The following is a 23,758-nucleotide window of genomic DNA, read 5'->3' as shown; positions in this document are numbered from 1 at the left end:
TATCTATATTTAATTTGCATTTTTATTTTACCTCCTCCTTTGTTGTTATAATATGATGAATAAAAACTTGAGAACTTACGTTCTTCTAGACTCCACAAACATCAGCTAGCTTTCTAAGTAAAGTAACCTGAGATTTGAGAAGCATGAGATGTTGAATTGACTTGAGGATCAAGGCTTCCTCCTCTTCTACGTCTTCACAACCTGGTATAGTCCTACGAAGAATCCCTAGGTTTCTTCGCATAAAAGTTTCAAGGAACCTCGGTTTCCCCTTTCGCCCCCTACGACCACGGTGCTTCTTGACCTTCTTGCACGTCACCACCTTCATCATATCTTACACTCCAGACATATTTTGATACAAGGCGTTATATATAAAAAAACTGTGAGGATGGCGAGAATATGGAACATAACAAGTTGTCTGGAATAGAGGACAGGATGCAAGGAACCCATATCAAGGCCATAACCACTGAACCTGTCCCTGTCCCTGACAATCAGTCCTTTAGTGTTCAATGGATCTATCTGTGGTCCTCATGTGTTTGCATTATGCCATTATTGTTTTAAAATTTTCAGAATTGTCTGGTATGTCTGTATGTGTGTGTATATGAGTTGAGTGATGGCAAGAATACAGGCTTCACGTTAACTCAATTAAGCCCATCATCACTTGAGATATTTCAAAAGCCTTCACAAATTAATTCAAATTTCATCATGCCTCAAGTAATTTGTTTCTTCTCAAAGCGGATAACATAAAAATTTGCCAAGGAAAAGAATTTATTCGCCAAGTTTCCGATGATGATTTGCCTCTTCAAAGAATACCAGTTAATGGCCGAGGAGGAAGTTGTGTCTACACGAAGGACATGTTGATGAGTTTGTGAGGAGTGAGGAGTGATGCGTGGGCGTGGCTAACGTTAAGCTGGGATGTATACAGTTAGAGAAATTTCCAAGAGAGCATGAGCCACTGGAGTTGACACTGAGAGGTCCTCCCTTTTGTTAATCAAAACTACAAAAAAATAATGTTAATGCATATTCAGTCGGGTTTTTGTTTTGTTGTGTTTAGAAAATGCCAAGTCAAATGAGAAAGTTAGACTAGATAGAAGATAATTGACCTTTGGAGAAATTTAAACCGGGAGATAAAAGTTGACTTTTAACAAAAACTAGACGATAACTCGCTGGGGTGAATTCTTATAATAATGTTTGTTTATTAAATAGTTTTAATATTTTTCAACACTACAATATTTATCGATTATAAAATGACGAATACAAATATTAATCTCTTAAATATATCATCGTTGTTGAAGATTAAACGTATTACATCTCCTGTTCAGAAACTCGTTAGGCGCTACGCGTGCGGCGCATCCGGGCCTAGCGATTTATCAAAAAAGTGGAAAAAATCGAGAAGTACGCGGGGAAGAATTTTCTGTATTTTATACGTATAATGCTCTATTTATATGTCTATTACAGGATAATACATTTTATGTAACAAGTTTTAAAGTCCTAAAGATATAGCTTGGTCTAGTGGTTATAAAATATAAGTGCAGACTCGAAATATAAATGTATGTCTAGTATATATTCACCACATCGGTCTAGAAATCATCTAATTAGAACAACAAAACAAATTACTTATTTCACTAGTTCGGGTAATATCTGAATCCGAACGGGTAATATCCGAACCTGAATGGATATCCGAAGATACCCAAACATAAGTATACTTAACCATATATTTCTAGTTTATTTTTCTCGTTTAATTCAAAATATTTATATTAATGATGCTTATTGGTCAAAATTAGATAATATACATATAATTATGGACAAAATCATTTGCTACACACTTAAAATACATATCAAGCTCTTGTTTCTTGCATTGACAAAAGTTGCATCTAAAATTTCAAAACAACAACTAAATTAGTGTCTTTCTATTTTTAAAGTCTTATCTCCAAACCTATTAATAGTTTAATCTTTTAAAAATTAGAAAACCAGTTAAATTAAAATATATTTTAAATACAAAAAAGTTAAAAATGAATAATTTATTTATTTTTCTTCAAAATTTAAATATCTGAACCCGACCCAAAATATCTGAACCCGAACATAAAATACTCGAAACCGACTCGAAATGTAGAAGTACCCAAACGAGTTCTATACATGTATACTGAAATACCCGATACGAACCCGAATGTGTATCCGTACGTCCACCCCTATGATATATGATCATTTGTATCTTGTTTAAACAAAAAAAAAGTTAAACCATCACAAAATTTTCAATGCGAAACTTTTACTTTTTTTAGTAATTTAGTTATAGTCATTTTTAAAAATTCAAAATATAACATATAATAAAAAAATCTATTTTTTTATTATATGCTTAATGAGATTGTTTAATTTCTTTAATATTATAAAATTAAACAAAAGAGAGAGGTTATAATTTTTTTTATCAAATATGTATTATTCATAATCATTAATTGTCATATATATGTTAACCATATTAGGTAATTCCGTAGCTTTTATTTAAAGATTTTTTTTTTGTACACTACTAATTAATTTGATAGTTAGTTTAATAAAAACATAGTATATGTGTATATGGACCAACTTATTTTTCTAACAATTTTAAGAATCATTTTTGTAATGATACGTGAGTATAAAAATATGTCGTAATGCTGATTAATATGTAGGGGATTGGAAAGAGATATATTTAGAAAGTTTGGATTACATGTCCCATTCAAATTGGCTTGGACAATTTAGATGAGTCGGTTTTATGAATGGGTCACGTGAAGTTTTTAATTATGAGAATGGGTCACTTTAAGTTTTAATTGGGAAAAAACATACCTATATGTAAGAGAAATAATTAGTGACCGTTCTAACTTTTTGACCCTATAACTTGATAACTTTTGACCAAAAACTTAAGAAATGTGTAACTTAAAAATGACCCACAAACTTTGTCACTTTATTCTCTCTCCTCAAATCTAACATCCATTAACGTTATTTTTGCCTCCGGAAACATCGAGTTCGGGATGGAGCTTGATCTGAGACGAGAGCGTGAAATATATATATAGAAGCCATGTTCAAATCGGAAATTTAGTTATGGATCTACAAGTTTTGGACATAAAAAAAAATACAAAAATACAGCTCGATGACACTTTTATCAGTCTGGTGGCCATTGAAAAAATTGCAGAGAATCTTTGAAGAATATGAATAAAATTACATTAATGCAATTACAAAAAAAAAGGAAAAATATACATACAGACAGTGTCGTACTCTGGTTGTTAGCGTTAGGGACATCAAGAGTTTTCCAAAAGACCACTATTGTTTTTATAGTTCTTCATAACACATTTAGTATATCGCTCGGTTATTCAGTCAAAGCTTAAACCAAACATTAATAAAACATAATATACACTATAGAATATTTTATAATTAGTTGACACATTATATTTGAATATATTATATATTTCTAATAAAAAAACTCAGTGCATAATGATGATTTATATGATTAATTTTTGTTTTTTAATCTTTTTACAGATATAAAGATGGTCACTAGAATTGTCGCTGTTAAATTTTATAAAAACATAGAAACATGATTTCGTAATTTGTTTATTTATGAGACATTTTTATATTAAACACATTTATATCTTCCAACCTAGTCTAGATGATTGACACAATATTTAATTTATAAAAGGATGTGGTTCATATGCTTTTGAGACGAATTATTTTAGAGGCGTTTTAGAAACGAGATTTTGTAAGCTTTCATAAGGTTTCAATTCTGATTCCAATTTTAAAGTAGGGAACAGACATCCTACGAAGCTTTTTTGCAACATAAGTATATATTCCGGTGTACATAAGAGAGTAGACTCAGGTGTACGCGAGGGTATCTGTCCCGGTGTACGCAAGGGTGTACACTCAGGCGGTGTACACGGAGTGTACACTCAGGTGTACATTCAGGCGTACACTACGGTGTAGACCCTGAATATACATCTTAGTGTATATCGTAGTGTACACTACGTCGTAACCGTAGAGTACACTATAGTTAAATTTGAAAACCTTGCGTATACAACCACCACAAAATCACTTACAACCATTCAACTCATGTCTTAGCCGCAGCGTCTCTCAATTCTCAAGAAAACATGTCCAACTCCATTATCAAAGCCAAATTTAGATGGATTTAAATTAATGAATCACAAACTAAACGTTTTTCAAACAACTAGCCTAAAAGATACAGTTTCTTTCATTATTATGATACAATCTAAGCTTCCTTAGATACACTCTTTCATAATAGAACAATGGAAGTAACTTACATGTACTTAGAAAATTTGGGATCTGACACCAAGTCTTCAGCAAGACTTGTTTATTTATTCTTATTTGTTGGTCGATTATATAACTCTTGTGCTGGTTCAATTACTGTACCAACCTGCTTTTTTTATAACACAAAGAAAACAACAAGAGTTGATGTTAAGACAGAACAAGACAGAAAAAAAAATTCTTGGTCTTGATAAAGTTTGCAGAGCTCAGAGACTTGCCTGGAAATACTTTCCAGCTAAATTTGACTGGGAAGCAACTCTCTTGTAGTGTGTCTTAGGATCCATTACATCCCTCAACTGCCAAAAGAGATTAAATTAGAATTGTGAAACCAAAACCAAGAGAACAACATCAACAACAACGAAGAACACATTACCTTAAGCAACTGAAGGTCTCTTTTCAACTCAGGAGTCATTGTTGGTGCAGGCATATCAAACCAATCCACAAATAGCAGGTACAATGTGAACTTCTGGCCAAATGATTTCATATCAAAAACAAAAAAGGGTGGTATTGTAGCAAAGTTTACCAGTTTGATCCAGTGTTGTCTTTGCGTTGCTTTCTAATCATCTTGTTAACTTTCTTTGGATCCGTAGGTGGAAGACAAAGACCATCAACGAGCCCTGACTTAGACGTCCAAAGAGAACCACTTTCATGTCCTTTACTTGAACTAGAACCAGTTTTGGAGTGTAAAGCTAGGCAAGGAAGCTTAGATTCCCATTTAAGACCGATCATGGTTTAACCTCCACCATTAAATCTAATATTGTAGTTGGTGGTCTGAACACGGCACATGTTCAAAACGGCCTAGACGATGGAATCTTGTACAGCCAAGACGATGGAATCTTCAGTCGCTTCGCTTCCTCACCGACGGTCGCATCTCCAGACTCGAGTTTCCGGTGCACCGACGTTGGTTTAGTCAAGCTCCGGTCCGACATCAGCTCCTAAAACCTCCGGTCAAGCTTGTAGATAACAGGGGGTTCGAGTTTGTAGATGACGGAGGTTGTGGATTAAAGCTTGTAGATGACGGTGGCTTCGAGTTTCCGGTGCACCGGCATGGAGAACAAGACGACGAATGGAGTTTAGTCGACAAGGTTTAACAGAGGTTTTGGATTATTTACCGCAAGCTCCGTTGTCACCGTCAATTACACGGCATGAGCTCCGTCAAGCTCCGGTCCGGAATCAGCTATGTCATATTCGTAAGGAGTCTTGTTCAACAGAAGATTTTGGTGCCATTGAAGGTGAAGAACCAGGAACAGAGGAGGGAGAAGATAATTTAGGATCTGAGAGTTTAGTCGAATAAAGTAGATGAGAACACCGGGAACCTAAACTGGGGAGGTCCGAGTAGGGTGCATGGGAAGACTATGACGTTTGTAGCAAATGAGAAGGAAGAGAATCAGGCCTCAATTTGATTGGGACCTAAAGTAAGGAAAGCAAGTAATGAGAAGTACACAGTCCCAAAAGCCCAAATCAAAACTGATTGGGCCTACACGTGGACTGGTATACGGTCCAACTACAGAAGGGATCGACATGTCTGCTAGTGGAAAGAAACTGAGAATAGAGAAAGAGAGTATCGGCCGACCGGGTGGAGTCTTCACCGGAGTTAGTGACGTAGAAGGGAAGGAGAGGAATCCCGACCATGCTGAGGAGCAGAGGAGTATGCAGGTGCAAATTGCACAGATGGAGACCCCCCAGATTGCTACATCGGATTCCTGTGTGGAGCAAGTGGGAGTGGCGTTGACGGGTACGGAGGCATAACGATTTGCCCCGGTGATTCTAGGTGTAGACTATAGAAATCTGATGAAGTGCATTTTTTGGAATTGCCGGGGAGCAAATAAACCCCTATTTCGTCGATCGATCCGATATATGGTGAAGAAATTTAATACTGATATACTTGCAGTATTTGAAACGCACGCTAGTGGAGCAGCTGCGGGTAGAATTTGTCAGAGATTGGGGTTTGAGAACTCCTTTAGAGTGGATGCGTGTGGCCAGAGCGGTGGTATGTGGCTTTTATGGAGATCGGAAGTAGGAGAGCTGGAGATTGTTAAGTCTTCTGATCAGTTTATCTATGCTCGAGTAGGAAGTGGGACCGAGGTGATCAATTTGATTGTCGTGTATGCTGCTCCTACGCCGAGTCGTCGAAGTGGTCTATGGACTGCTTTGGGAGAGGTGATTCAAAATGTTGATGGCCGGTGTTCGTTGGGGGTGATTTCAATACTATTGTGAGATTGGATGAGAGAAGCGGTGGGAATGGGAGACTATCTGAAGATTCACTAATTTTTGGAGATTGGATAAATGAGATGTCGCTCATTGATATGGGTTTTAGTGGAAACCAGTATACATGGAAGAGGGGGAAGACAGAAAGTACCTTCGTTGCCAAGAGATTGGATAGAGTTTTATGTTGTGCTCAGTCGAGGCTGAAGTGGCAAGAGGCAAAAGTATCACATCTACCGTTCTTGGCCTCGGATCATGCCCCGTTATATCTACAACTCACGCCAGAGACCAAAGGGAATGCATGTCGACGCCCTTTCCGGTTTGAGGCAGCATGGCTACAGCATAGTGAGTTCAAAGAGTTGTTGCTAGTCTCGTGGAATCGGGATATCGACACCAGAGAGGCGCTAGAGCGGCTGGGAGTAAAACTGAAACAATGGAATAAGGAGGTTTTTGGGAATGTTCAAAAGAAGAAGGAGTCCTTGGTTTCGCAGATTACGAGAGTTCAACAACAAATTGATCTGCAACAAACAGAAGAGCTATTGGTAAAAGAAGGTGAGCTTCTGAAGGAGTTTGAAATAGTTCTGGAACAGGAAGAACTTATCTGGTTTCAGAAATCACGGAAGAAATGGGTTGCTCACGGGGATAGAAATACCAAATTTTTCCATATGTCAACGATCATTAAGAGAAGGAGGAATAAAGTGGAGATGCTAAAGAATGATGAGAACAAGTGGATTTCGGAGGCTCGAGAGCTTGAGGAGCTTGCGGTTAGCTATTTTAAAAAGCTATACTCGTTGGAAGATGTGGAGACTGAGCCCCATGACCTACCTATGAGGGGATTTGTGCGTATCACTAGCCAAGAACATACGGTCTTGAATAAGAGATTCTCTGCAGAGGAAGTGGAGAAGGCGATTAGAGATATGGGAAGTTTCAAGGCGCGCAGAGCGATTTCGACGTCATCTAAGTGGAACGGATGTTTGCCAGATTTGCAAAGGAGGAATCGAAACCATCTTGCACGTGCTTAGAGACTGTCCTGCGATGTCAGGAATTTGGGACCGTCTCGTCCCAACTAGGAAGAGACAAGCCTTCTTTTCAATGTCATTGTTTGAGTGGTTTTATCTGAATCTAAGTGATACTCAAGAGGGTAGTGGAGTTCCCTGGGCTACGACGTTCTCCTTAACTGTTTGGTGGGGATGGAAATGGAGATGTGGAAATGTGTTTGGTGATAACCGACTTTGGAAAGACAGAGTTAAGTTCTTACGGAACTTGGCGACAGAAGTGATGGCAGCAAAGGATGCGGAGAGCAGGAAGTGGGACAGAGGTGATCGAACTGTAATCATGATAGGTTGGACGCCACCCCGTGTGGGATGGATGAAGCTGAATACGGATGGGGCCTCTCATGGTAACCCGGGACTGGCAATTGCAGGGGGTGTTTTGAGAAATGGTGATGGTGAGTGGTGTGGTGGATTCGCTAAGATGGTGGTGGAGTTCCTTACAATGGGAATTGGTGAGACTCACCCGCTGTCTTTCCTGGTACGGCTGTGCCATGGCTTTTTAACAAGGGACTGGTTAGTCCGAATTCTTCACGTGTACAGGGAAGCAAATCACTTGGCTGATGGTTTGACTCACCTTGCTTTTTCTTTTCCGTTTGGGTTTCATAGATTAGATACTGCACCTTTGGATGTTTTTAGTCTTTTGAGAGAAGATGTGGATGGACCTCTACGGCCTCGACAAGTTCGTTTGTAGTCTGAAGTTTTTTTATTAAATAAATACTGGGAGTCCTTTTCTCCCAGGTTCCTACCAAAAAAAAAATAAAGTAGATCTTAGATCACTTTTTCATTATTATTTGATTTTTATTCTTTTTTAAATATAAATGGCAACCCTGTAAATATCTATTTTTTCATAAGGGCTTGAGAGACTTTCACAACACTTTTGCATAGGATCAAAAAATACTGCCACCCAGTTTGCAAATATAAACTTCGGCTGACCCAAAGCTCAAATTCCAAACTCGGCCACGACCCACTGCTCCAATTTTTTCCAATACATGAGATTAGCAATGAAATATGAGATATTCGGATTCAAAGCAAACACAATATAGAAAATATAGGACTCTACCACTCAAAGGAACCATTTTTAAAATGTTATTAAGCATATAGAATATTGATTGGAGACCAATAATAAGATTTTTTTTAAAGAAAATCATAATCTTAACCATAAAACACGCTTTTGATGGGGGTTTTAACATAAATTGTTTCTTTAATGTTATTAGGCAGAACATAACATGCTTTTTTTTTTACAAAAAAATGTATTTTCCAGCGCTTCAATCCATCATCACAACTTTCCAATATATCAAGATTTTCATTTGTATCAATGCAACATAGTTTCTTAAACCTCTAAATGTGTGTTATTGTCAACAATATCTACCATCACATACTTAGACATTTTATCTCTTTGAGGTAAAAAACCAAAGCCAAAGAAAATCTAATCTGATTCTGATTCTGATTCCGATTCCGAAGTAAGATCAACCTTACAACAGAATGAAGAAAAGGTCAAGTTACATTGTGTGACAAATCCATAAATCAAAATTTTGTCAATTTTCATCATAGATGGTACAAACTTTAGACAAAAAAATCAATTTGGTTGAAGAATCATTTTCTTAAGTTGAGATCTATCGTATCTGAGCTTTTAAAGCATCAACATTGTTCAAAAAATAAAATTTTAAAACTAATTAGAAAACCAATAATTTTGTGACATTTGTTGATTGGGTTTTTCAAACCCTTTTAATTGTATCTTATAGGAAAGACGGTATTTTCAGATCTTATGCACTCTTATTTTTGTCTTTTCTGATTTTTTATTTATTTTCAAAAAACTTTTAACAACTTCTCATTAAAAGATGCTCTTAGTCCTTAGCAAAACATCTATGCATGCTAATACTACCTCTTATTTCCTTTATGGAGTACTGATATAAACTCTAATGTTCAATAATGTATCTACTCTATTAATTTAGACTCCTAAATTTTATCTACTTAAGAAATTATCATTTAAGTTTCGATCTATTCACAGCTCATTAGAAATAATTATAACATTTCTTTTTATTAGTTTATATAACTCCCGTTTAAGAAAAGTATATTCTTAAGTTTGATTCTTCTGCTGTTCAAACAATAACAAATGTAACAATAATTTACAGATCAAATTATTATCCCTAACCAATTCTAAGTGCATCTCCTTCTCCGTTCCATTTTTTCCTCTAAAATAGAGTAAAAGTGAATATGTAGTAAAGAATGCTTCCATCCAACTCTATATCTCACTCCATAATGGAATTTACTCCATAAATGGAGTAATCTATTGTTTGTTTGTTCATCACTCCATTATGGAGTTGAAAATATAGTAGGGTTTGAACATTTTTACTCCATATTCATTTTTACTCTATTTTGGAAGATAAAATAGAGTTTTACATTGGAGGAGATGCTCTCACCAAATTAAATACCAAAATTAGTATAATGACATGATTTGTTCCGCGTGATGCATTGTTTTGAGAAGTGAGCCAATATATTGTTATGGATCAAACCTTTCTTAGACATTGAATTATATAATTCAGTAGATTTTAATACATCTGGTCCAACTATTTAAAAAATACTAAAAGTTTATATAATTTAATAAAATTTTATAGTTTTAACATTTTAGGTGTTTACACATTTACACGTATACATATTTTAACTGCATAGAACAAACACTCTTGATAATATCTAATCACTTTTTGTATAACAATATATTAACTATTTACAAAATTCTGCAAACATATAATAAATTTAAACTATATCACATAAAATTTTTCGTTTTTTTAACTTTATTTACAAATATATCTCATGAAAATGTAAACAAATGGTATGTCAAATATACTCATCCAATTATTTATATAATTTATTTGATTAATAGATGAGTTGCATGATTAGAAAAAGTATTAAGATTTATTTTTATTATATTTTTTTAAAATAACAAAATTTTATGAAATATATATATATTTATTATGTTTAAATCAAATAAAAAAATATTTTTAGCAAATATTTTATTTTCCTTTTAAAATATTTCAATTTTCTTTCAAAATTTGAATCTTAACAAAAACAATTATCACAAGATATTTATCCATTATGTAGTTGTAATATATATATATATATATATATATATATAGTATGTAAATTTTAAACAAAAATCTTCAAAATCATCTCAATAGCAAGTATTATTTTAAGAAATAAAATATACATTAAACTTACATAAAATAAATTTTATAATTACTGTTTTCTAAAAAAATAAAAAATTAAATATTATTGTTAAATTATGATTTCAAATTTAAAACTTTTGTTAGAAGTTAAAAATAATATGTGCTATAATAAAATTTTGCAAATTGTATTGGTTTACTCTTCATATGATTAAGAATTAACATATTTAACATTTTAAAATATTTTCAGTTTATGTTCACAAATATAAAATATTTTTTAATATGGTAAAAATAAAATGATATGTTTAATATATTATTTATCATTACACCTTAAATATTGTAAATTTTAAATTAACAAAATATAATATTTGATTATACAAAAGAAAATTAAACAATTTAAATAAGTAAAAAATAATTAAAATATATCGCGCGTTGAACGCGGATTAGAATCTAGTTCTATTTAATATTTAGTTCTCTTAAAAAAATTATGGAAAATGGTTTGGTTAATGTACATCTAAATGAATTGAATGGTTTTATCTTTCCAAAATAAGCCTCATGATCTTATTCCACTCAACCATATATTTTTCTTTAAAATCTCCCTTAACCAAAGTTTACCATATTAAATAACGAAACATTTTGACCAGTCTTCTTATATAGAAAAACAAGAGTTTTGAGAGAGTGGAGTGAGAGAGGGAGGGATCATTCGCTTACATATTATTCACACATACAAGAGATTTGAGGATACACCAGCTCATCAATGGTTGGAGTTTTTTTTGGATTAGTTGAAATTTGATATCGTTAATGTGCGGGTTACTCTCTGCATTATGCAAAAGGCAATTATTCCCATAACGTGACACGACCCACATGCTCTCCCACATTTCATTATTATAAGCTTGTCTTCATTAAGCTCATGTTACTCTTGAAGAATTTATAAACGGATCATTTGTTGACAAACAGGAAAACTATACTATTAATTTTGTAATAAAGATTAAATTTGATATGAAAAGTTGAAAACAGAGAGAAAAAGCTAACTTGTGAATGAAGAGGAGAGAATGTGTTTCTTTTAGTTTAAAACGAAACGCGCGAATTAAGGCGATTGGTTTGTCGGTTTGGAAGAAACCTCTCTGGCCACAACGTTCGTTCTCCTCTTTTACCTTTTTTTATTTTATTTTTGAAAATTACAAAGTCAATTAAATTGTCACCATCAAATATTATTACAGGTTCCTCCACGGTCAAAAGAATCATTCTTTTCCATTTTTGGTTTGCAAGAAATAATCGCCAATTTGTTTGCTGTTTCTGTAATTAAAAAAAAAAAAACATTTTCAAATAAATTTCTCCATTCTTTAATGTAGGCCTGGATCAAGTATTATTCTCAGAGAAGTTTTCTTCGTTGATGATCTTTCCTCCAAAAGTTTTGTATTTTTATTGTTAAAATCTCTAGAATTATCTTCTTTCTAAATGCCGGTGATGATCATCATCTGTGCATGACTTCAATCATTTGAATTCAATTCAACTTCTTGCAATTTTGTTATTTTTATAAAACTTTGAATCTTTCGAGCTGATTTTACCAACTGGGTTCCTCTCAAAATTTCGAATTGTGGATCCAATTGAATTGTTCTTTTTGTGATGATCGGTTAAGGGTTCTTCATCGTTTGATTTGAATCCGATAAAGATTTCACCTTTATATCGTAAAACGATGAGGTTTCTGAGCCTCGTCGGAAACTCATTCGGTTGCTCCGCGTCCGGCGAACGATTAGTATCTGCAGCCAGAGACGGCGATTTACAAGAAGCCAAGGCTCTTCTTGATTACAACCCGAGGCTCGCTCGCTACTCCACCTTCGGCGTTCGTAACTCTCCTCTCCATTACTCCGCCGCTCAAGGCCACCACGAGGTAACCAAAAGGAAAACAATCTTTACCATCTCAAAGGTTGCGACTTTACATTGTCTGTTGTTTGTGTGCACAGATAGTTTCTCTGTTGGTGGAATCAGGTGTTGATATCAATCTCCGGAACTACCGTGGACAGGTAATAACTCTCTTGTTTCCTCTCTTTACATTGTCTTTAATCTGAGTACAAGGGATGTTTGGAAACAGACGGCTTTGATGCAAGCTTGTCAACATGGTCATTGGGAGGTTGTTCTGACTCTCATTCTCTTTGGTGCTAATGTAAGCTTTTCCATCGAACTCTTCTAGAGATTGAGATCATTGTTTCTTGATTATTCTGGTTTTTATAGATTCACAGATCAGATTACCTAAACGGTGGCACTGCTCTGCATCTCGCGGCTCTTAATGGTCACCCTCGGTGTATCAGGATATTGCTTTCCGAGTATATTCCAAGTGTCCCCAATTGCTGGAGCTTGTTGAAGAGTAACAAGACCTCTGTTTCCGGATTTGATCGAAGGTTATAAAAGTGTTTTGAAAAGCTTATGGCTTCAGAAGCTGAAGATGTTTTTTTTCTTAAATGTGTGTAGTGTTCTTCAAGAAGTGATAAACAGAGCAGCGGATGGAGGAATCACACCTCTTCATGTGGCTGCTCTGAACGGACACATAGAGACGGTGCAGTTACTCTTGGATTTGGGAGCTTCCGTTACTCAGGTCACTGTGGAAGATGGAACCACAATAGATCTTATAGGTTATTATCAACATTACCCAATTGATGCTAACATTCTTTAAGAGAGAAACTTAATAAGTAGTTTGTTGTTCGCTTTGGCTCTTTGGTTTTATATTAAAGGTGCTGGGAGTACAGCTTTACATTATGCTTCATGTGGAGGAAACACTCAGTGTTGCCAGGTATATATACTTTGCTTAAGACTCAGATTTGAACTCATTTGACATTTGTTTTTTTATCAGCTTTTGATCGGCAAGGGTGCCTCTTTGGCTGCCATAAACTCTAACGGGTTAGAAGATCTTCTCTCTTTTTTTCTTCTGCTTACATAACAATACCACCATTGTCTTTATTCCTTTTGTTTGTATTGGTTTTAGATGGATGCCATTGATGGTTGCTCGCTCATGGCACCGTGACTGGCTTGAAGAAACCCTGAACCCAACCACAGAGCAGCAGCCACAAAGCCATCCACCAAAAGTCCCTTCTCCTTTCCTCTGCCTTCCTCTAATGAGCATTGTCAAGATCGCTCAGTAAGTATAAAACCTTTCACCTAAACTGAATATGATCCAAACAATCTCTAAGATGTTCGTTTGTGGATTTCAGAGAATGCGGCTGGCGAGAAAACGACTGTCTAACTCCATGTCGTGACCCTTGCGCCGTTTGCTTGGAAAGAAAATGCACCGTGGCTGCAGATGGATGTGGTCATGAGTTCTGCACGAACTGTGCGTTATACCTAAGCACCACAACCATAACATCCTCAAAGACGACATCACAAGCCACACCAGGCTCAGTCCCATGCCCTCTCTGTCGCGACGGCATTGCTTCTTTCACCAGACTTCCGGGAACAACAGCAACAACAACAACAGTGACATCATCGAGAACAAGCATCTCATTGTCCTTCTGCACTTGCTCTTCCTCCTCTGATGTATTAGATACAGCTCTTCTTACCACCAACACTCAGTACAGCTGTAATAAACCGGTGGTTTCAAGAACCGGTTCTCGAATCTCACAATCCGTTGGATCATCATCGTCATTTCGGTCACTTAGCTGCCATAGGTTTCCTCCAAGTCTCTGCCTCGGTGGCTCAGATGTTGATGAACCGCAGAGACGGTTAATGAATGGATCGTATTCAAGATCCGGTTTAGGGTTCAGGCGGTCGGCGTCTCAGGTTGAAGGAAAACGTTCTTGGTTTTCTGCGTTTAACCATTGTGTTACAGCCGGTGCAACTGCGTGCTAACGCAAACGCCATTTTTTCCCTCTCTTTTTTTGACAAATCTTTACTCCTATTTTTGAGGAGAAGAAAATGTGCTAATTGGTTCTGTGAATGGTGGTGTGGTTATTATTTTTTTTGTAACAATTGAAAATGTTGTAATAAATATAATTAATTTGGTGTGTATATGATGTGAGTACAGTACATTTATTGATATTAAGATAGACTTACTAGAGAAACATAACAATTAAGAAAATGATGGGATTATAGAAAATTTACATAAAGCTCGAGAGGAATAGATAAGAGAGAACAACACAAATGAAAATACAGAAAAAAAAACAAAAGATCAGAGAAGACAAAAGAGCATTACAAAACTAATAAGCCTTGCAAGGTCAAGAAAAAAAAAATTCTACAAAAACATCGTAGAACTTTCTGTTGATGATTTAGTAGAAATAAAACAAAATTATTTTGTTTTTTGTTTGAAAAAAAAAAAGCTCAGCAAGGATAATGCCAGTAGAACACTAATATCCAAGAAATCTTCTTCTTCGTGAGATGCTTCTGCGTTCCAAAGTATATGGAGAAACAAAAAATCGTTGACAGAGAGAAATGATCATGGTTATGATCATAAATACCATGCTAATTATGATAATGATGATCATCTCATGAAATAAAAGAAGGAGAGGAATGATATGATGCTTTTTGCTCTGAAGTGATGATGTGAGAGGGCAGGTGAAATTGCGTTTATATAGGGAAACAAGAGGATAAAACTAACGGAAAGGAGTAGACCTCTATTTTATTCCAAAAAAAAAAGAAGTATATAGAGCTAATAGAAGCTAGGCTTTTAAGTTTTAACTGAAAAACACTGGAAGCGAGAGACGTAATAAAAACTAATAAGTTCTATAAACAAATATTTTTGTCAGCAACAATTTGTTAATATAGTTTCGGTATGTTTTGTTTTTGAGCAACATATAGTTTCGGTATGTAAGTATGGAGCATAAAGAGTCTAACAATATAAATAAATAAAAATCACAACAAAATAAAAAAGTCCTTATACAAATGATAACTGAAATTACACGTCAAACGAATTTCGAGTTGAGAAGCACTTTAAAACCACAAAGGCTGTGGTTGTTAAAGAGTATGAATGGACACACAGATCATATGTCCTGCGTAGTGGTAGATGTCCTGCATATTTGTATACTGTAAACACTGATCACAATTTTTTATGTTTCTAGGAAAAAAATGATAATTTTTTTGTCTTTAGCAGACTACATGCCTTTGTTTCTAGCGCCCACACTTTTGATGCAGTTCAACGATTCTACCATTTATTCAGCCAATAGAAACTTTTTAATAAAATAAATTAGTTCTCAAAATATTAATTTATCACACTATAAATAAAACCAGTTACGACTTTACTAGTTCTATACTTCGATCAAAAAAAGTTCTAAACAACAAAAAAAATACTCTTATGCTGTGTAGTGTGGCATTTAAAATAAAAAATAAAATATATATATATATATATATATATATATATATATATATATATTAACATATATATATATATATATATTAACTGAAAATGGAAAATTTGTCATATTTTAATTCAACATATTAAAAACAAAAAGTGTGTGTATATATAGATATATTTTAAAAAAATAAATTTAATGTAAAAGGAGATATTTAAAATAATAATTTTAATGTAAAATGGTTATTTAATGTATAATATATTCATGTAAATTATTAGTATAATAGTTTATAGATGTATCAATTGGAAAAAAGTGTTATTGTAACAATATATTTATTCAATAACACAGTAATACATATACTATTTCTAAATTTATCATTTCTAAATTAATATGATTCTGTATTATAAACTTAAAACTGAAATACAATATTGTAAATGTTTCCGATATGTGTTACGGTTAGTTTATTGTTCTAGTGTTTTTAGGATGGGAGAAAAGTTATTTTAAATATTGCAGAGTTAGTAAGTGAATTTGCATCTATTATAAAAATTAAAAGAGAAAAGGTTTAAACATTCTCCATTCAAATGTATTTTTATTTTAGGCCGTAAACCTTACTTAGTTATAAAATTGGGGACATTGATAAATAATAAAGACACTCAACTCCCTTTATTATTTAAAATAATAGTATTTTATATCATATATGTTATGTGTTTTAATTTTTTTGGTGTAATTTTTATTATTTAAATATATGATCTGCTTTTTTGAACTACTTTTGTCATTCATAACTTATAAAATTATTTGTTCTGCTTGATCTGCATCTCTCCTGCATGATCCGCTTGATCTGTACTTGTTCCGTTTGATCTGCATGATATGTTTGATCTGCTTTTTCCATTCGAAACCAAAAGCACATACAAACTATAGTTATGCTACTCGTTTAACACGACCCTACAAAAAGATGGAACAACATATTCAACTTTAAGTTTAAGGAGCCCTTAATTCAAAAAAAAAATAAACTTTAAGTTTAAGGGATTGATATTTTAAGAGGTTTTAGAGCAATCTTTACTGCAGTCTCTTAGGTTGGATCTCTTAGCGTAATATAAAATACGGTCTCTTAGCTTTTAACTAAAAAAGCTAAGAGACGTTTCTTAGAGCATGATTATTGGAGGATTCTTAAGATGAGATTCTTAGCAAAATATAAGAATCCGTCTCTTAACTTTTAACTAAAAAAGCTAAGAACCGTCTCTTAAAACTCTTATTTAAGAGCCGGTTCTTAGTTTTTTTAGTTAAAAGTTAAGAAACGGGTTCTTATATTACGCTAAGAACTCACCCTAAAAACCTCCCAATAATCATGCTCTTATATCTCTTATTTAAGAGACGTCTCTTAGGTTTTTAGTTAAAAGTTAAGAGACCGTATCTTATATTACATTAAGAGACCCGATCTAAGAGACTTAAGATAACCATGTTCTTAAGGGTGATATTTTGAAGAAAAAAAAATATTTTTTAAAAAAGTAGGCTCATTTTTCTTATCAAGATATGGCCTCTGTTTAAAGATTTTCCTTCTAGCTGAGACTGTTGATTTCTGTCACATTTCTTTTACCGTCTGACTTACGAAATTTGTTTTGGGTGGAATAACTTTAGATATCTCACCTTTTGAAATTTCATCTGTTCTCGTGTTACGTACTACTTAAGAAAATTAGGGTTTCCCGTTCTTAGAAGAGTAAGTGAAGACAACACAAAGGAAAACATTGAAATTTAAACCGCTAAGCACAAAATCAAAACTTCTGATTTATATAAAGCTAGACAGGACATTCATTGTGTTTTCATTTTGTCCTTCTTTACCTTCTGTCGTGTAAATATAATCAATAAACGCAGCAAACATATATCCTGTTTTTGTTCTATTGTAATAATATTTTTGTATTTATATCATATTTTAAAAATCTGTATATCTTCAAATAAATTAGTGTTTTATACTGCAGAACTGAGTTCAAACGGAAAGGCGTAAGTAGATGAATACACATATATGATTTAGTGGATGAAATACTGATTCATAGTTAGTTGTAGACGATTTTAAACATTCAATAAATAGTTGATTACAACATTATAATGCAATAAATTTGGTTACAAAAGATCATATAAAAGTTATAGGAAATACTCCACTTGGTAAGATGTACACTGGTTTAGTTCAGGGTAGTATTTCGTTTTATTCCCGGGATTTAATTCCGGCTAACCTCTAACTTCGTTTCTGGAGTTTAATCTATTTAACAGCCAATTTTAGTTTTGGATGTCGATATAGAATGTTCCAAAAAGAAAACGATGTTGATATAGGAAGCCAGCTTAACTGTATCAATTTTGTATTCACTCAATCGAATAATAATATCTTTGTTGAGGAAAAATAAGTAAGATATGGACAATGGTCGAAGCTCTTATAGTATTTTTCTGCCCAAGTAAAATGATGTTATCCTGTTGTTCAAAAAAAAAAGACGATGTTATCTTTTCACATGAAACAAATATCATGTCATTACAAAAAAGATGATATAAATAAAGTCAAATGTGAGAGACGGGTGAGTAACTGTTGTAATTCAGTTTGTACTGTGTTTAATGGCGTTTTATACATGTAAGAGGAGAACAAACAAAAAAGCTGCAAATGTATAAATAGGGGTAATCATCACAAACTATGGGATGTGACAATACATTGTCAAGCTTCTGTCTCTTTCTCTATTCTTTACTCTGGTGGGCTTTTAATATTGTTATTACTTCTTGATTATAACAAGGGGAAAAAAGTATCCCTTCCGCCTCCCTTTTCAACTTTCTTTGGTTTCTCCTCCGACCAGCGCGTGGCGGCTCTGTCAGCGCCGACGCCGGTCCAAATCTCCTCCATTGTATGCTATTGTTTATGTTGTTCATTGGTGGGTTGCTCTACTTTTGTTTTGGAAGGAGATTCGCTTTCTCCAAATCGCATGTGCCCCTCAGATCTGAGATGGATTCTTGTTTCAAAACCTCCGGATCTGATGATTGACGGTGTGGCTTAGCTACAAAAGTGTTTTTTAATCGAATCTCGTTCTAGATCTGTGTTGACTGGTTGATTTTGCGTATCCCCTTCGCTTCTGGTGTAGTCTCTTTTGCAGGTGTCGATTGTCCTCATGAGTTTGTTGTGGCTTCTATCTACTCCACTCTTTTGCCATTCATGGCATGTTCTTGTCATCCGGATTAGGTGGACCTCACTCCTAGTTGTTTGTTTCAGATCTGGTGGAGATTTGTTGGTTATGGCGCTTCATACCTAGGCATTCAGTGGTCGTCGTAGATTAAGCCGCTTCCGGGAGTGTTAGTATAAATCTTTACTTGCCGGTTTATGAAGTTATTGTTACTTGGTTCTTGAGGTGATGCTAGGAGGAGGTGGCTTAGCGGTGGTCTGGCCGAGGGCATTTCCGCTAAGCAGCTGTCATAGATGCTCGTTAAGGTAGTTTTCTCTGTAATTGTTGGACTTTTGCTAGTGGGTTGGAAGTTTAGTTACTTGTTTTAAGATTGTAATCTTTATTGTTCTTCTATGTTGTCCCGTAGTGGGTTCAAGTGCCGGGGATATCTATGTTTTCCGTCGGTTTAGTTAACCACGGAGAGTATTTTATCCGTTGGTGTTATTAATAAAATTTGTTGGCGGAAAAAAAAACAAAGGGAAAAAAGTAACTTTTAAAAAAGTAGTAGCCATGCATGCTAAGGCTTCGAATGGTAAAATCAGTTCAAGCGGGACAGATCAAGTAGATCATGCAGATCAAGCAGGACAAGTGCAGATCAAGCGGATCATGCAGGAGAGAACCAGATCAAACTGATCAAATAATTTATTATAACTTATGAATGACAAAATCATTTAAAAACTATATATCATATATTAAAACAATAAAAATGACACCTAGATATCTAAACAAATATCTTAGATGTTATAGTATCGCCCGAAATACATGTAAATGTTTTATAAGATACTTATACTTCTTTTATTTTCTTATTTAAAAAAATTAAAAATTATATGACTAAAAATAATAAGTAGAGAATAATAATTTTGTATTGTTAAAGTTGTAAATAAAATAAAATAAAAATATTATATTCATAAAATAAGATAAATATATTTTTAAAGTTATGTGTTGTAACAAAGTTATTTATTAACCAAACAAAAAAAAGCAGATCAACACTATCAAATGTTGGCGGATGAGATCATGCAGATCTCCTGCTTTTTTCCACAAAAAGACAAAAAATATTGAACTGCATGCAGATCTCTTGTTTGAACTGCTTTTACAAATAGAAAATAGTGAATGGTAAATGCAGTGCGGGAGAACTGCATGTGCAGGAGAACTGCACTTGTCCCGCTCCTCCATTTGGACACTAATGCTATTACCGATTCTTCAACGTTCAGATTGTCTAAGTCAAAGAATCTCTTATACCAATATAGAAAGTGGGACAAGACGACTTTGATCGTCAAAATTATTTAATCAGAAACTACTCTTTTGGTCAATTTGGAAAAAAATATATTACTCATGCAACTTGTTTATGTTGAAGATTCGAGGGAATACATGGACGACCCTAGTAACTAGTCCTGGGCATTCGGCCTGAACCGAAGTGAACCGAACCGACCGAACCAATTTTTTTCAGTTCTCGGTGTATTTCGGTTGAAGACTGCAGACCGATCGGATCTTTTTCAGATTTTACTTCAGTTCTCTGCTCGGTTCGGTTCGGCGACGGCAAACCGATCGGTTCGGCGGCGGCAAACCGATCGGTTCTTCGGTTCTGTTCTTCATTGCTCAGTCGACTTCTTCCTCTCTTCTACCTCACATATCTTCATTTTATTCTCTTCCCCGACATAGAAACAGCCGTCATTTTCCTCTGTCAAAACTCAAAACCTAATTAATTTTTAACTAGATTTGTAACATGTGGCCTTTAAATAGACATTTACAAGTTTTTTTACATTTGGATACGTTTTAATATGTTTCTTCAGCCCAAGTTATCAAAGGTCCATTTAAAAAAACAAAACCCAATAAGTAAATAAACTAACCCACCAACTAAAGAGAAAAATCCTACACCAACGTCGCCTATTACGGATCGCTCTTGGCCAGTTTCTTACACTATTTTGCAGACCCCACGACACGTGGCGACCCGCGATTAGTTCCGTTTTAATTTTTTTTTTTAATCAGATAAAACAAATAAAAAAAAAAATTAGAAACCCAAAATGAGTTTCACCCGATAATCATGCTCTAAAGACGACATGATCAGTTTTCTCTTTGCTCGCCGTCGAACAACTCGTAATAATATCTCTTCTCAATTATCACTGTGGTGCTTTTTTCAACATCAAACCCAGATCTTCTTTATCCTTTGCTTCTCGCCATTTTGTAACATTTCCAATCGCCTTACATTCGAACCGAATAAACCGATTCACACAAATGTTTCGGTTCAGTTCGGAATAGATTTTTCATTGCACAACCGAACCGAAGAAACCGATTTCCGAACCAATCCGACCCGAATTTTTGATCGGTTTAATTCGGAAATGTTTTGGCCAAACCGAATAAACCGAAACCCGAACAAACCGAACCGTATAACCCGAATAAACCGAACGCCCAGGACTAATAGTAACATTTCTTCATTTTTTGTCAACAGTAACATTTCTTATTACATGGCCGTTAGGGACTTGCTAAGCTCAAGACCCTTCGAAATGCGTCTCTATTAATTGCTTTTTTTTTCTTTTGTTAAATACCAGGAGATTCCAAACTGAAACTATTAATCTTTTGGGTCTGAAACCACATCATTTGACATTAGTTTCGTTTTAACCGTTACTCAGATTACGTGACTTCTATGCTTTGCCTACAATATTTTTCAGCTGAGCTAAAGACACTTGGTATATGTATGAATTGCTTTCGACTTGTGTGATCCATTGAATTTTCATTTGACAAAACTTTGGTTTGTGATTGAAATAAAAATTTCATGTCTGATTTGAGACTGCATAAAGTATTCATACATTCTATATTATATCATAGAATGTCTTTACTAAAAGAACCTTTTAAACAAAAACAGTGACCAAAAAAATATATTTTATAAACTGGTTTTATGCATAAGCCGGCGGCGTTAACGTTAATATAATCTTGGTGTTTAAGAAAAAACAGTATTATGCTATTCCATAATTTTATAGATCTGTATTTTGGAATTTTCTACCAAAATCGTATTTTTTTAACACTGTTTAGTTTCAAACCATAAAAAGACAAATATCAAATAACCAGTTTAAAAAAAAACTAAATAAGTTAAAAAAAATCACGAGTAAGTGAATATAAAGAGTCACGAGTAAGTGAATATAAAGAGCTCAAAAGAGCATAGTGACATAAAGAGCTCAAAAGAGCATCGAGCCCGTGCTCGATTCAATTCAACAGCAATAGAATTTGATTCCATGATCTCTGAATCTACACGTATGGTTCCCAATAAGCTCAGGGAAAAAGGTATATTTTTCTTCTTCTCAGGCTTTGAGTTAGGCTTCTGGTTAGCTTAAGTGTGTCTAAACATTATATCAGCTTATGTTTTTGGAGTTGTGCATCAACGCTTATGATTTTATAGTTGTTAGTCTAATGTGAACCATCGCAAAGCTCTTTAGATTGCTTTATACAGTTTTTTATGGAGTAAAATGTGAATCCTCGCAAATCTAATTAGTTATAATGTTTGACATTTTCATCGTGTACACACTCATGATCTACACTCATGATCTACCTACACTTTAGTTTCCATGTGTATAATCTCTACCCACAATTTTTTTGTATTCACAAGTTTCAATGTCCACAAATATTTTTTTTGTGTCCATGTTGACGAAACACAATTTCGGTAAATTATAATTTAAAAAATTTAATAAATATTTAATTATACCTATATGGATATCAAAATGAAAAGAAAAAAAGCATATGCATTTTTATACATATGTTATATATGTATTTACATATTAGCAAACAGAAAATAAGGTATACAATATGTTGAGATAAAAAAGTTTAAACTAATAATAAAATTTTCATATTTTTTTGGTAACTCTCGGAAATAAATTAAGTACTAACTAGAAACCAAAATATCTCCTAACTAAACACTATCTCAACCCAAATACTATAAGTTTATCCATTAACAATGGAAGAGGGCATTTTCGTTTTAGATGTGCCTTAGTTTCAGGAAAAAGTGCTCTTCCAGCCCATTGTGTCTCTTTGTGTAAAAAAAAAGATGAAAATATGTCTGATTGTGTGTAATGCACTCAAAAAAAAAAGTTTTCAACTTCATTTATATTTTGTGGCTCTACTATTGGGGATTCTTTCGGCCCATATAACTTATATGACCAAGACCCATATTTGGTTAACGAATATGTTTACGGTTGGGCCTCCCTTTCTACTAACTATTTTATTCTCGTGAACTTATTATTAAAATGGATTAAAATTTTGATTTGGTACAAGTTCCACTTTGGGATAGACTGGTACATAAACTTTCAAAGCTTCTATCACTCACGAATGTCAGTATGCTATATATTCAGAAATGATGTTTCAAAGGAACGCCTTACGAACATGACTTGACCGGCTAGGGCATTTTGCTAAATGTCCAATTCACTCTCGACGACTTTATACACACTCACACGTCAGAACCAAACACCTTTTGTGTTTGTATTTACTTACTTCTTCAAAAGCAAAGTTTGAAGATTCAAGAAAAAGCTAAAGCTTCTTCATCTCTCTGAAATCTAGATACAAACGAGAGCTTGTTGTAGTGACGAAGATGGTTTTTACTCCATACCCAGATT

The 23,758-nt window shown here is 34.2% G+C and overlaps 2 protein-coding genes and 2 pseudogenes across 2 annotated transcripts; 2 read left to right on the top strand and 2 right to left on the bottom strand.

Annotated features, from left to right (window-relative positions):
* Positions 1-2: 2 nt before the first annotated feature.
* LOC106313716 lies at positions 3-414 on the bottom strand. Its single transcript, XM_013751612.1, has one exon. The coding sequence runs from the start codon at positions 326-328 to the stop codon at positions 86-88; it is 243 nt and encodes an 80-aa protein (XP_013607066.1). The 5' UTR covers positions 329-414; the 3' UTR covers positions 3-85.
* A 3,856-nt stretch (positions 415-4,270) lies between these two features.
* On the bottom strand, positions 4,271-5,024 carry LOC106315020 (annotated as a pseudogene).
* A 1,045-nt stretch (positions 5,025-6,069) lies between these two features.
* Positions 6,070-7,505, top strand: LOC106315019 (annotated as a pseudogene).
* A 4,503-nt stretch (positions 7,506-12,008) lies between these two features.
* On the top strand, positions 12,009-14,695 carry LOC106315688 (E3 ubiquitin-protein ligase XBAT32). Its single transcript, XM_013753487.1, has 9 exons — positions 12,009-12,587; positions 12,661-12,720; positions 12,789-12,860; positions 12,929-13,095; positions 13,166-13,326; positions 13,426-13,484; positions 13,545-13,591; positions 13,677-13,829; positions 13,903-14,695. Exons 1-9 carry the CDS (start codon positions 12,393-12,395, stop codon positions 14,534-14,536), a joined length of 1,548 nt encoding a protein of 515 aa, XP_013608941.1. The 5' UTR covers positions 12,009-12,392; the 3' UTR covers positions 14,537-14,695.
* The last annotated feature ends 9,063 nt before the right edge of the window (positions 14,696-23,758 follow it).

This window comes from Brassica oleracea, chromosome C9 (assembly GCF_000695525.1).
Source record: "Brassica oleracea var. oleracea cultivar TO1000 chromosome C9, BOL, whole genome shotgun sequence".
NCBI classification, from domain to species: Eukaryota; Viridiplantae; Streptophyta; class Magnoliopsida; order Brassicales; family Brassicaceae; genus Brassica; species Brassica oleracea.
This window is presented reverse-complemented; position numbering and strand designations above follow the sequence as displayed.

Excerpts from the sequence above, each read along its gene's own strand:
- LOC106315688 (XM_013753487.1), top strand. The coding sequence starts at position 12,393 with ATGAGGTTTCTGAGCCTCGTCGGAAACTCATTCGGTTGCTCCGCGTCC. Across the intron at positions 12,588-12,660 it reads CCGCTCAAGGCCACCACGAG|ATAGTTTCTCTGTTGGTGGA; the intron begins GTAACCAAAAGG and ends TTGTGTGCACAG. Across the intron at positions 13,485-13,544 it reads GAAACACTCAGTGTTGCCAG|CTTTTGATCGGCAAGGGTGC; the intron begins GTATATATACTT and ends TTTTTTTATCAG.
- LOC106313716 (XM_013751612.1), bottom strand. The coding sequence starts at position 328 with ATGATGAAGGTGGTGACGTGCAAGAAGGTCAAGAAGCACCGTGGTCGT.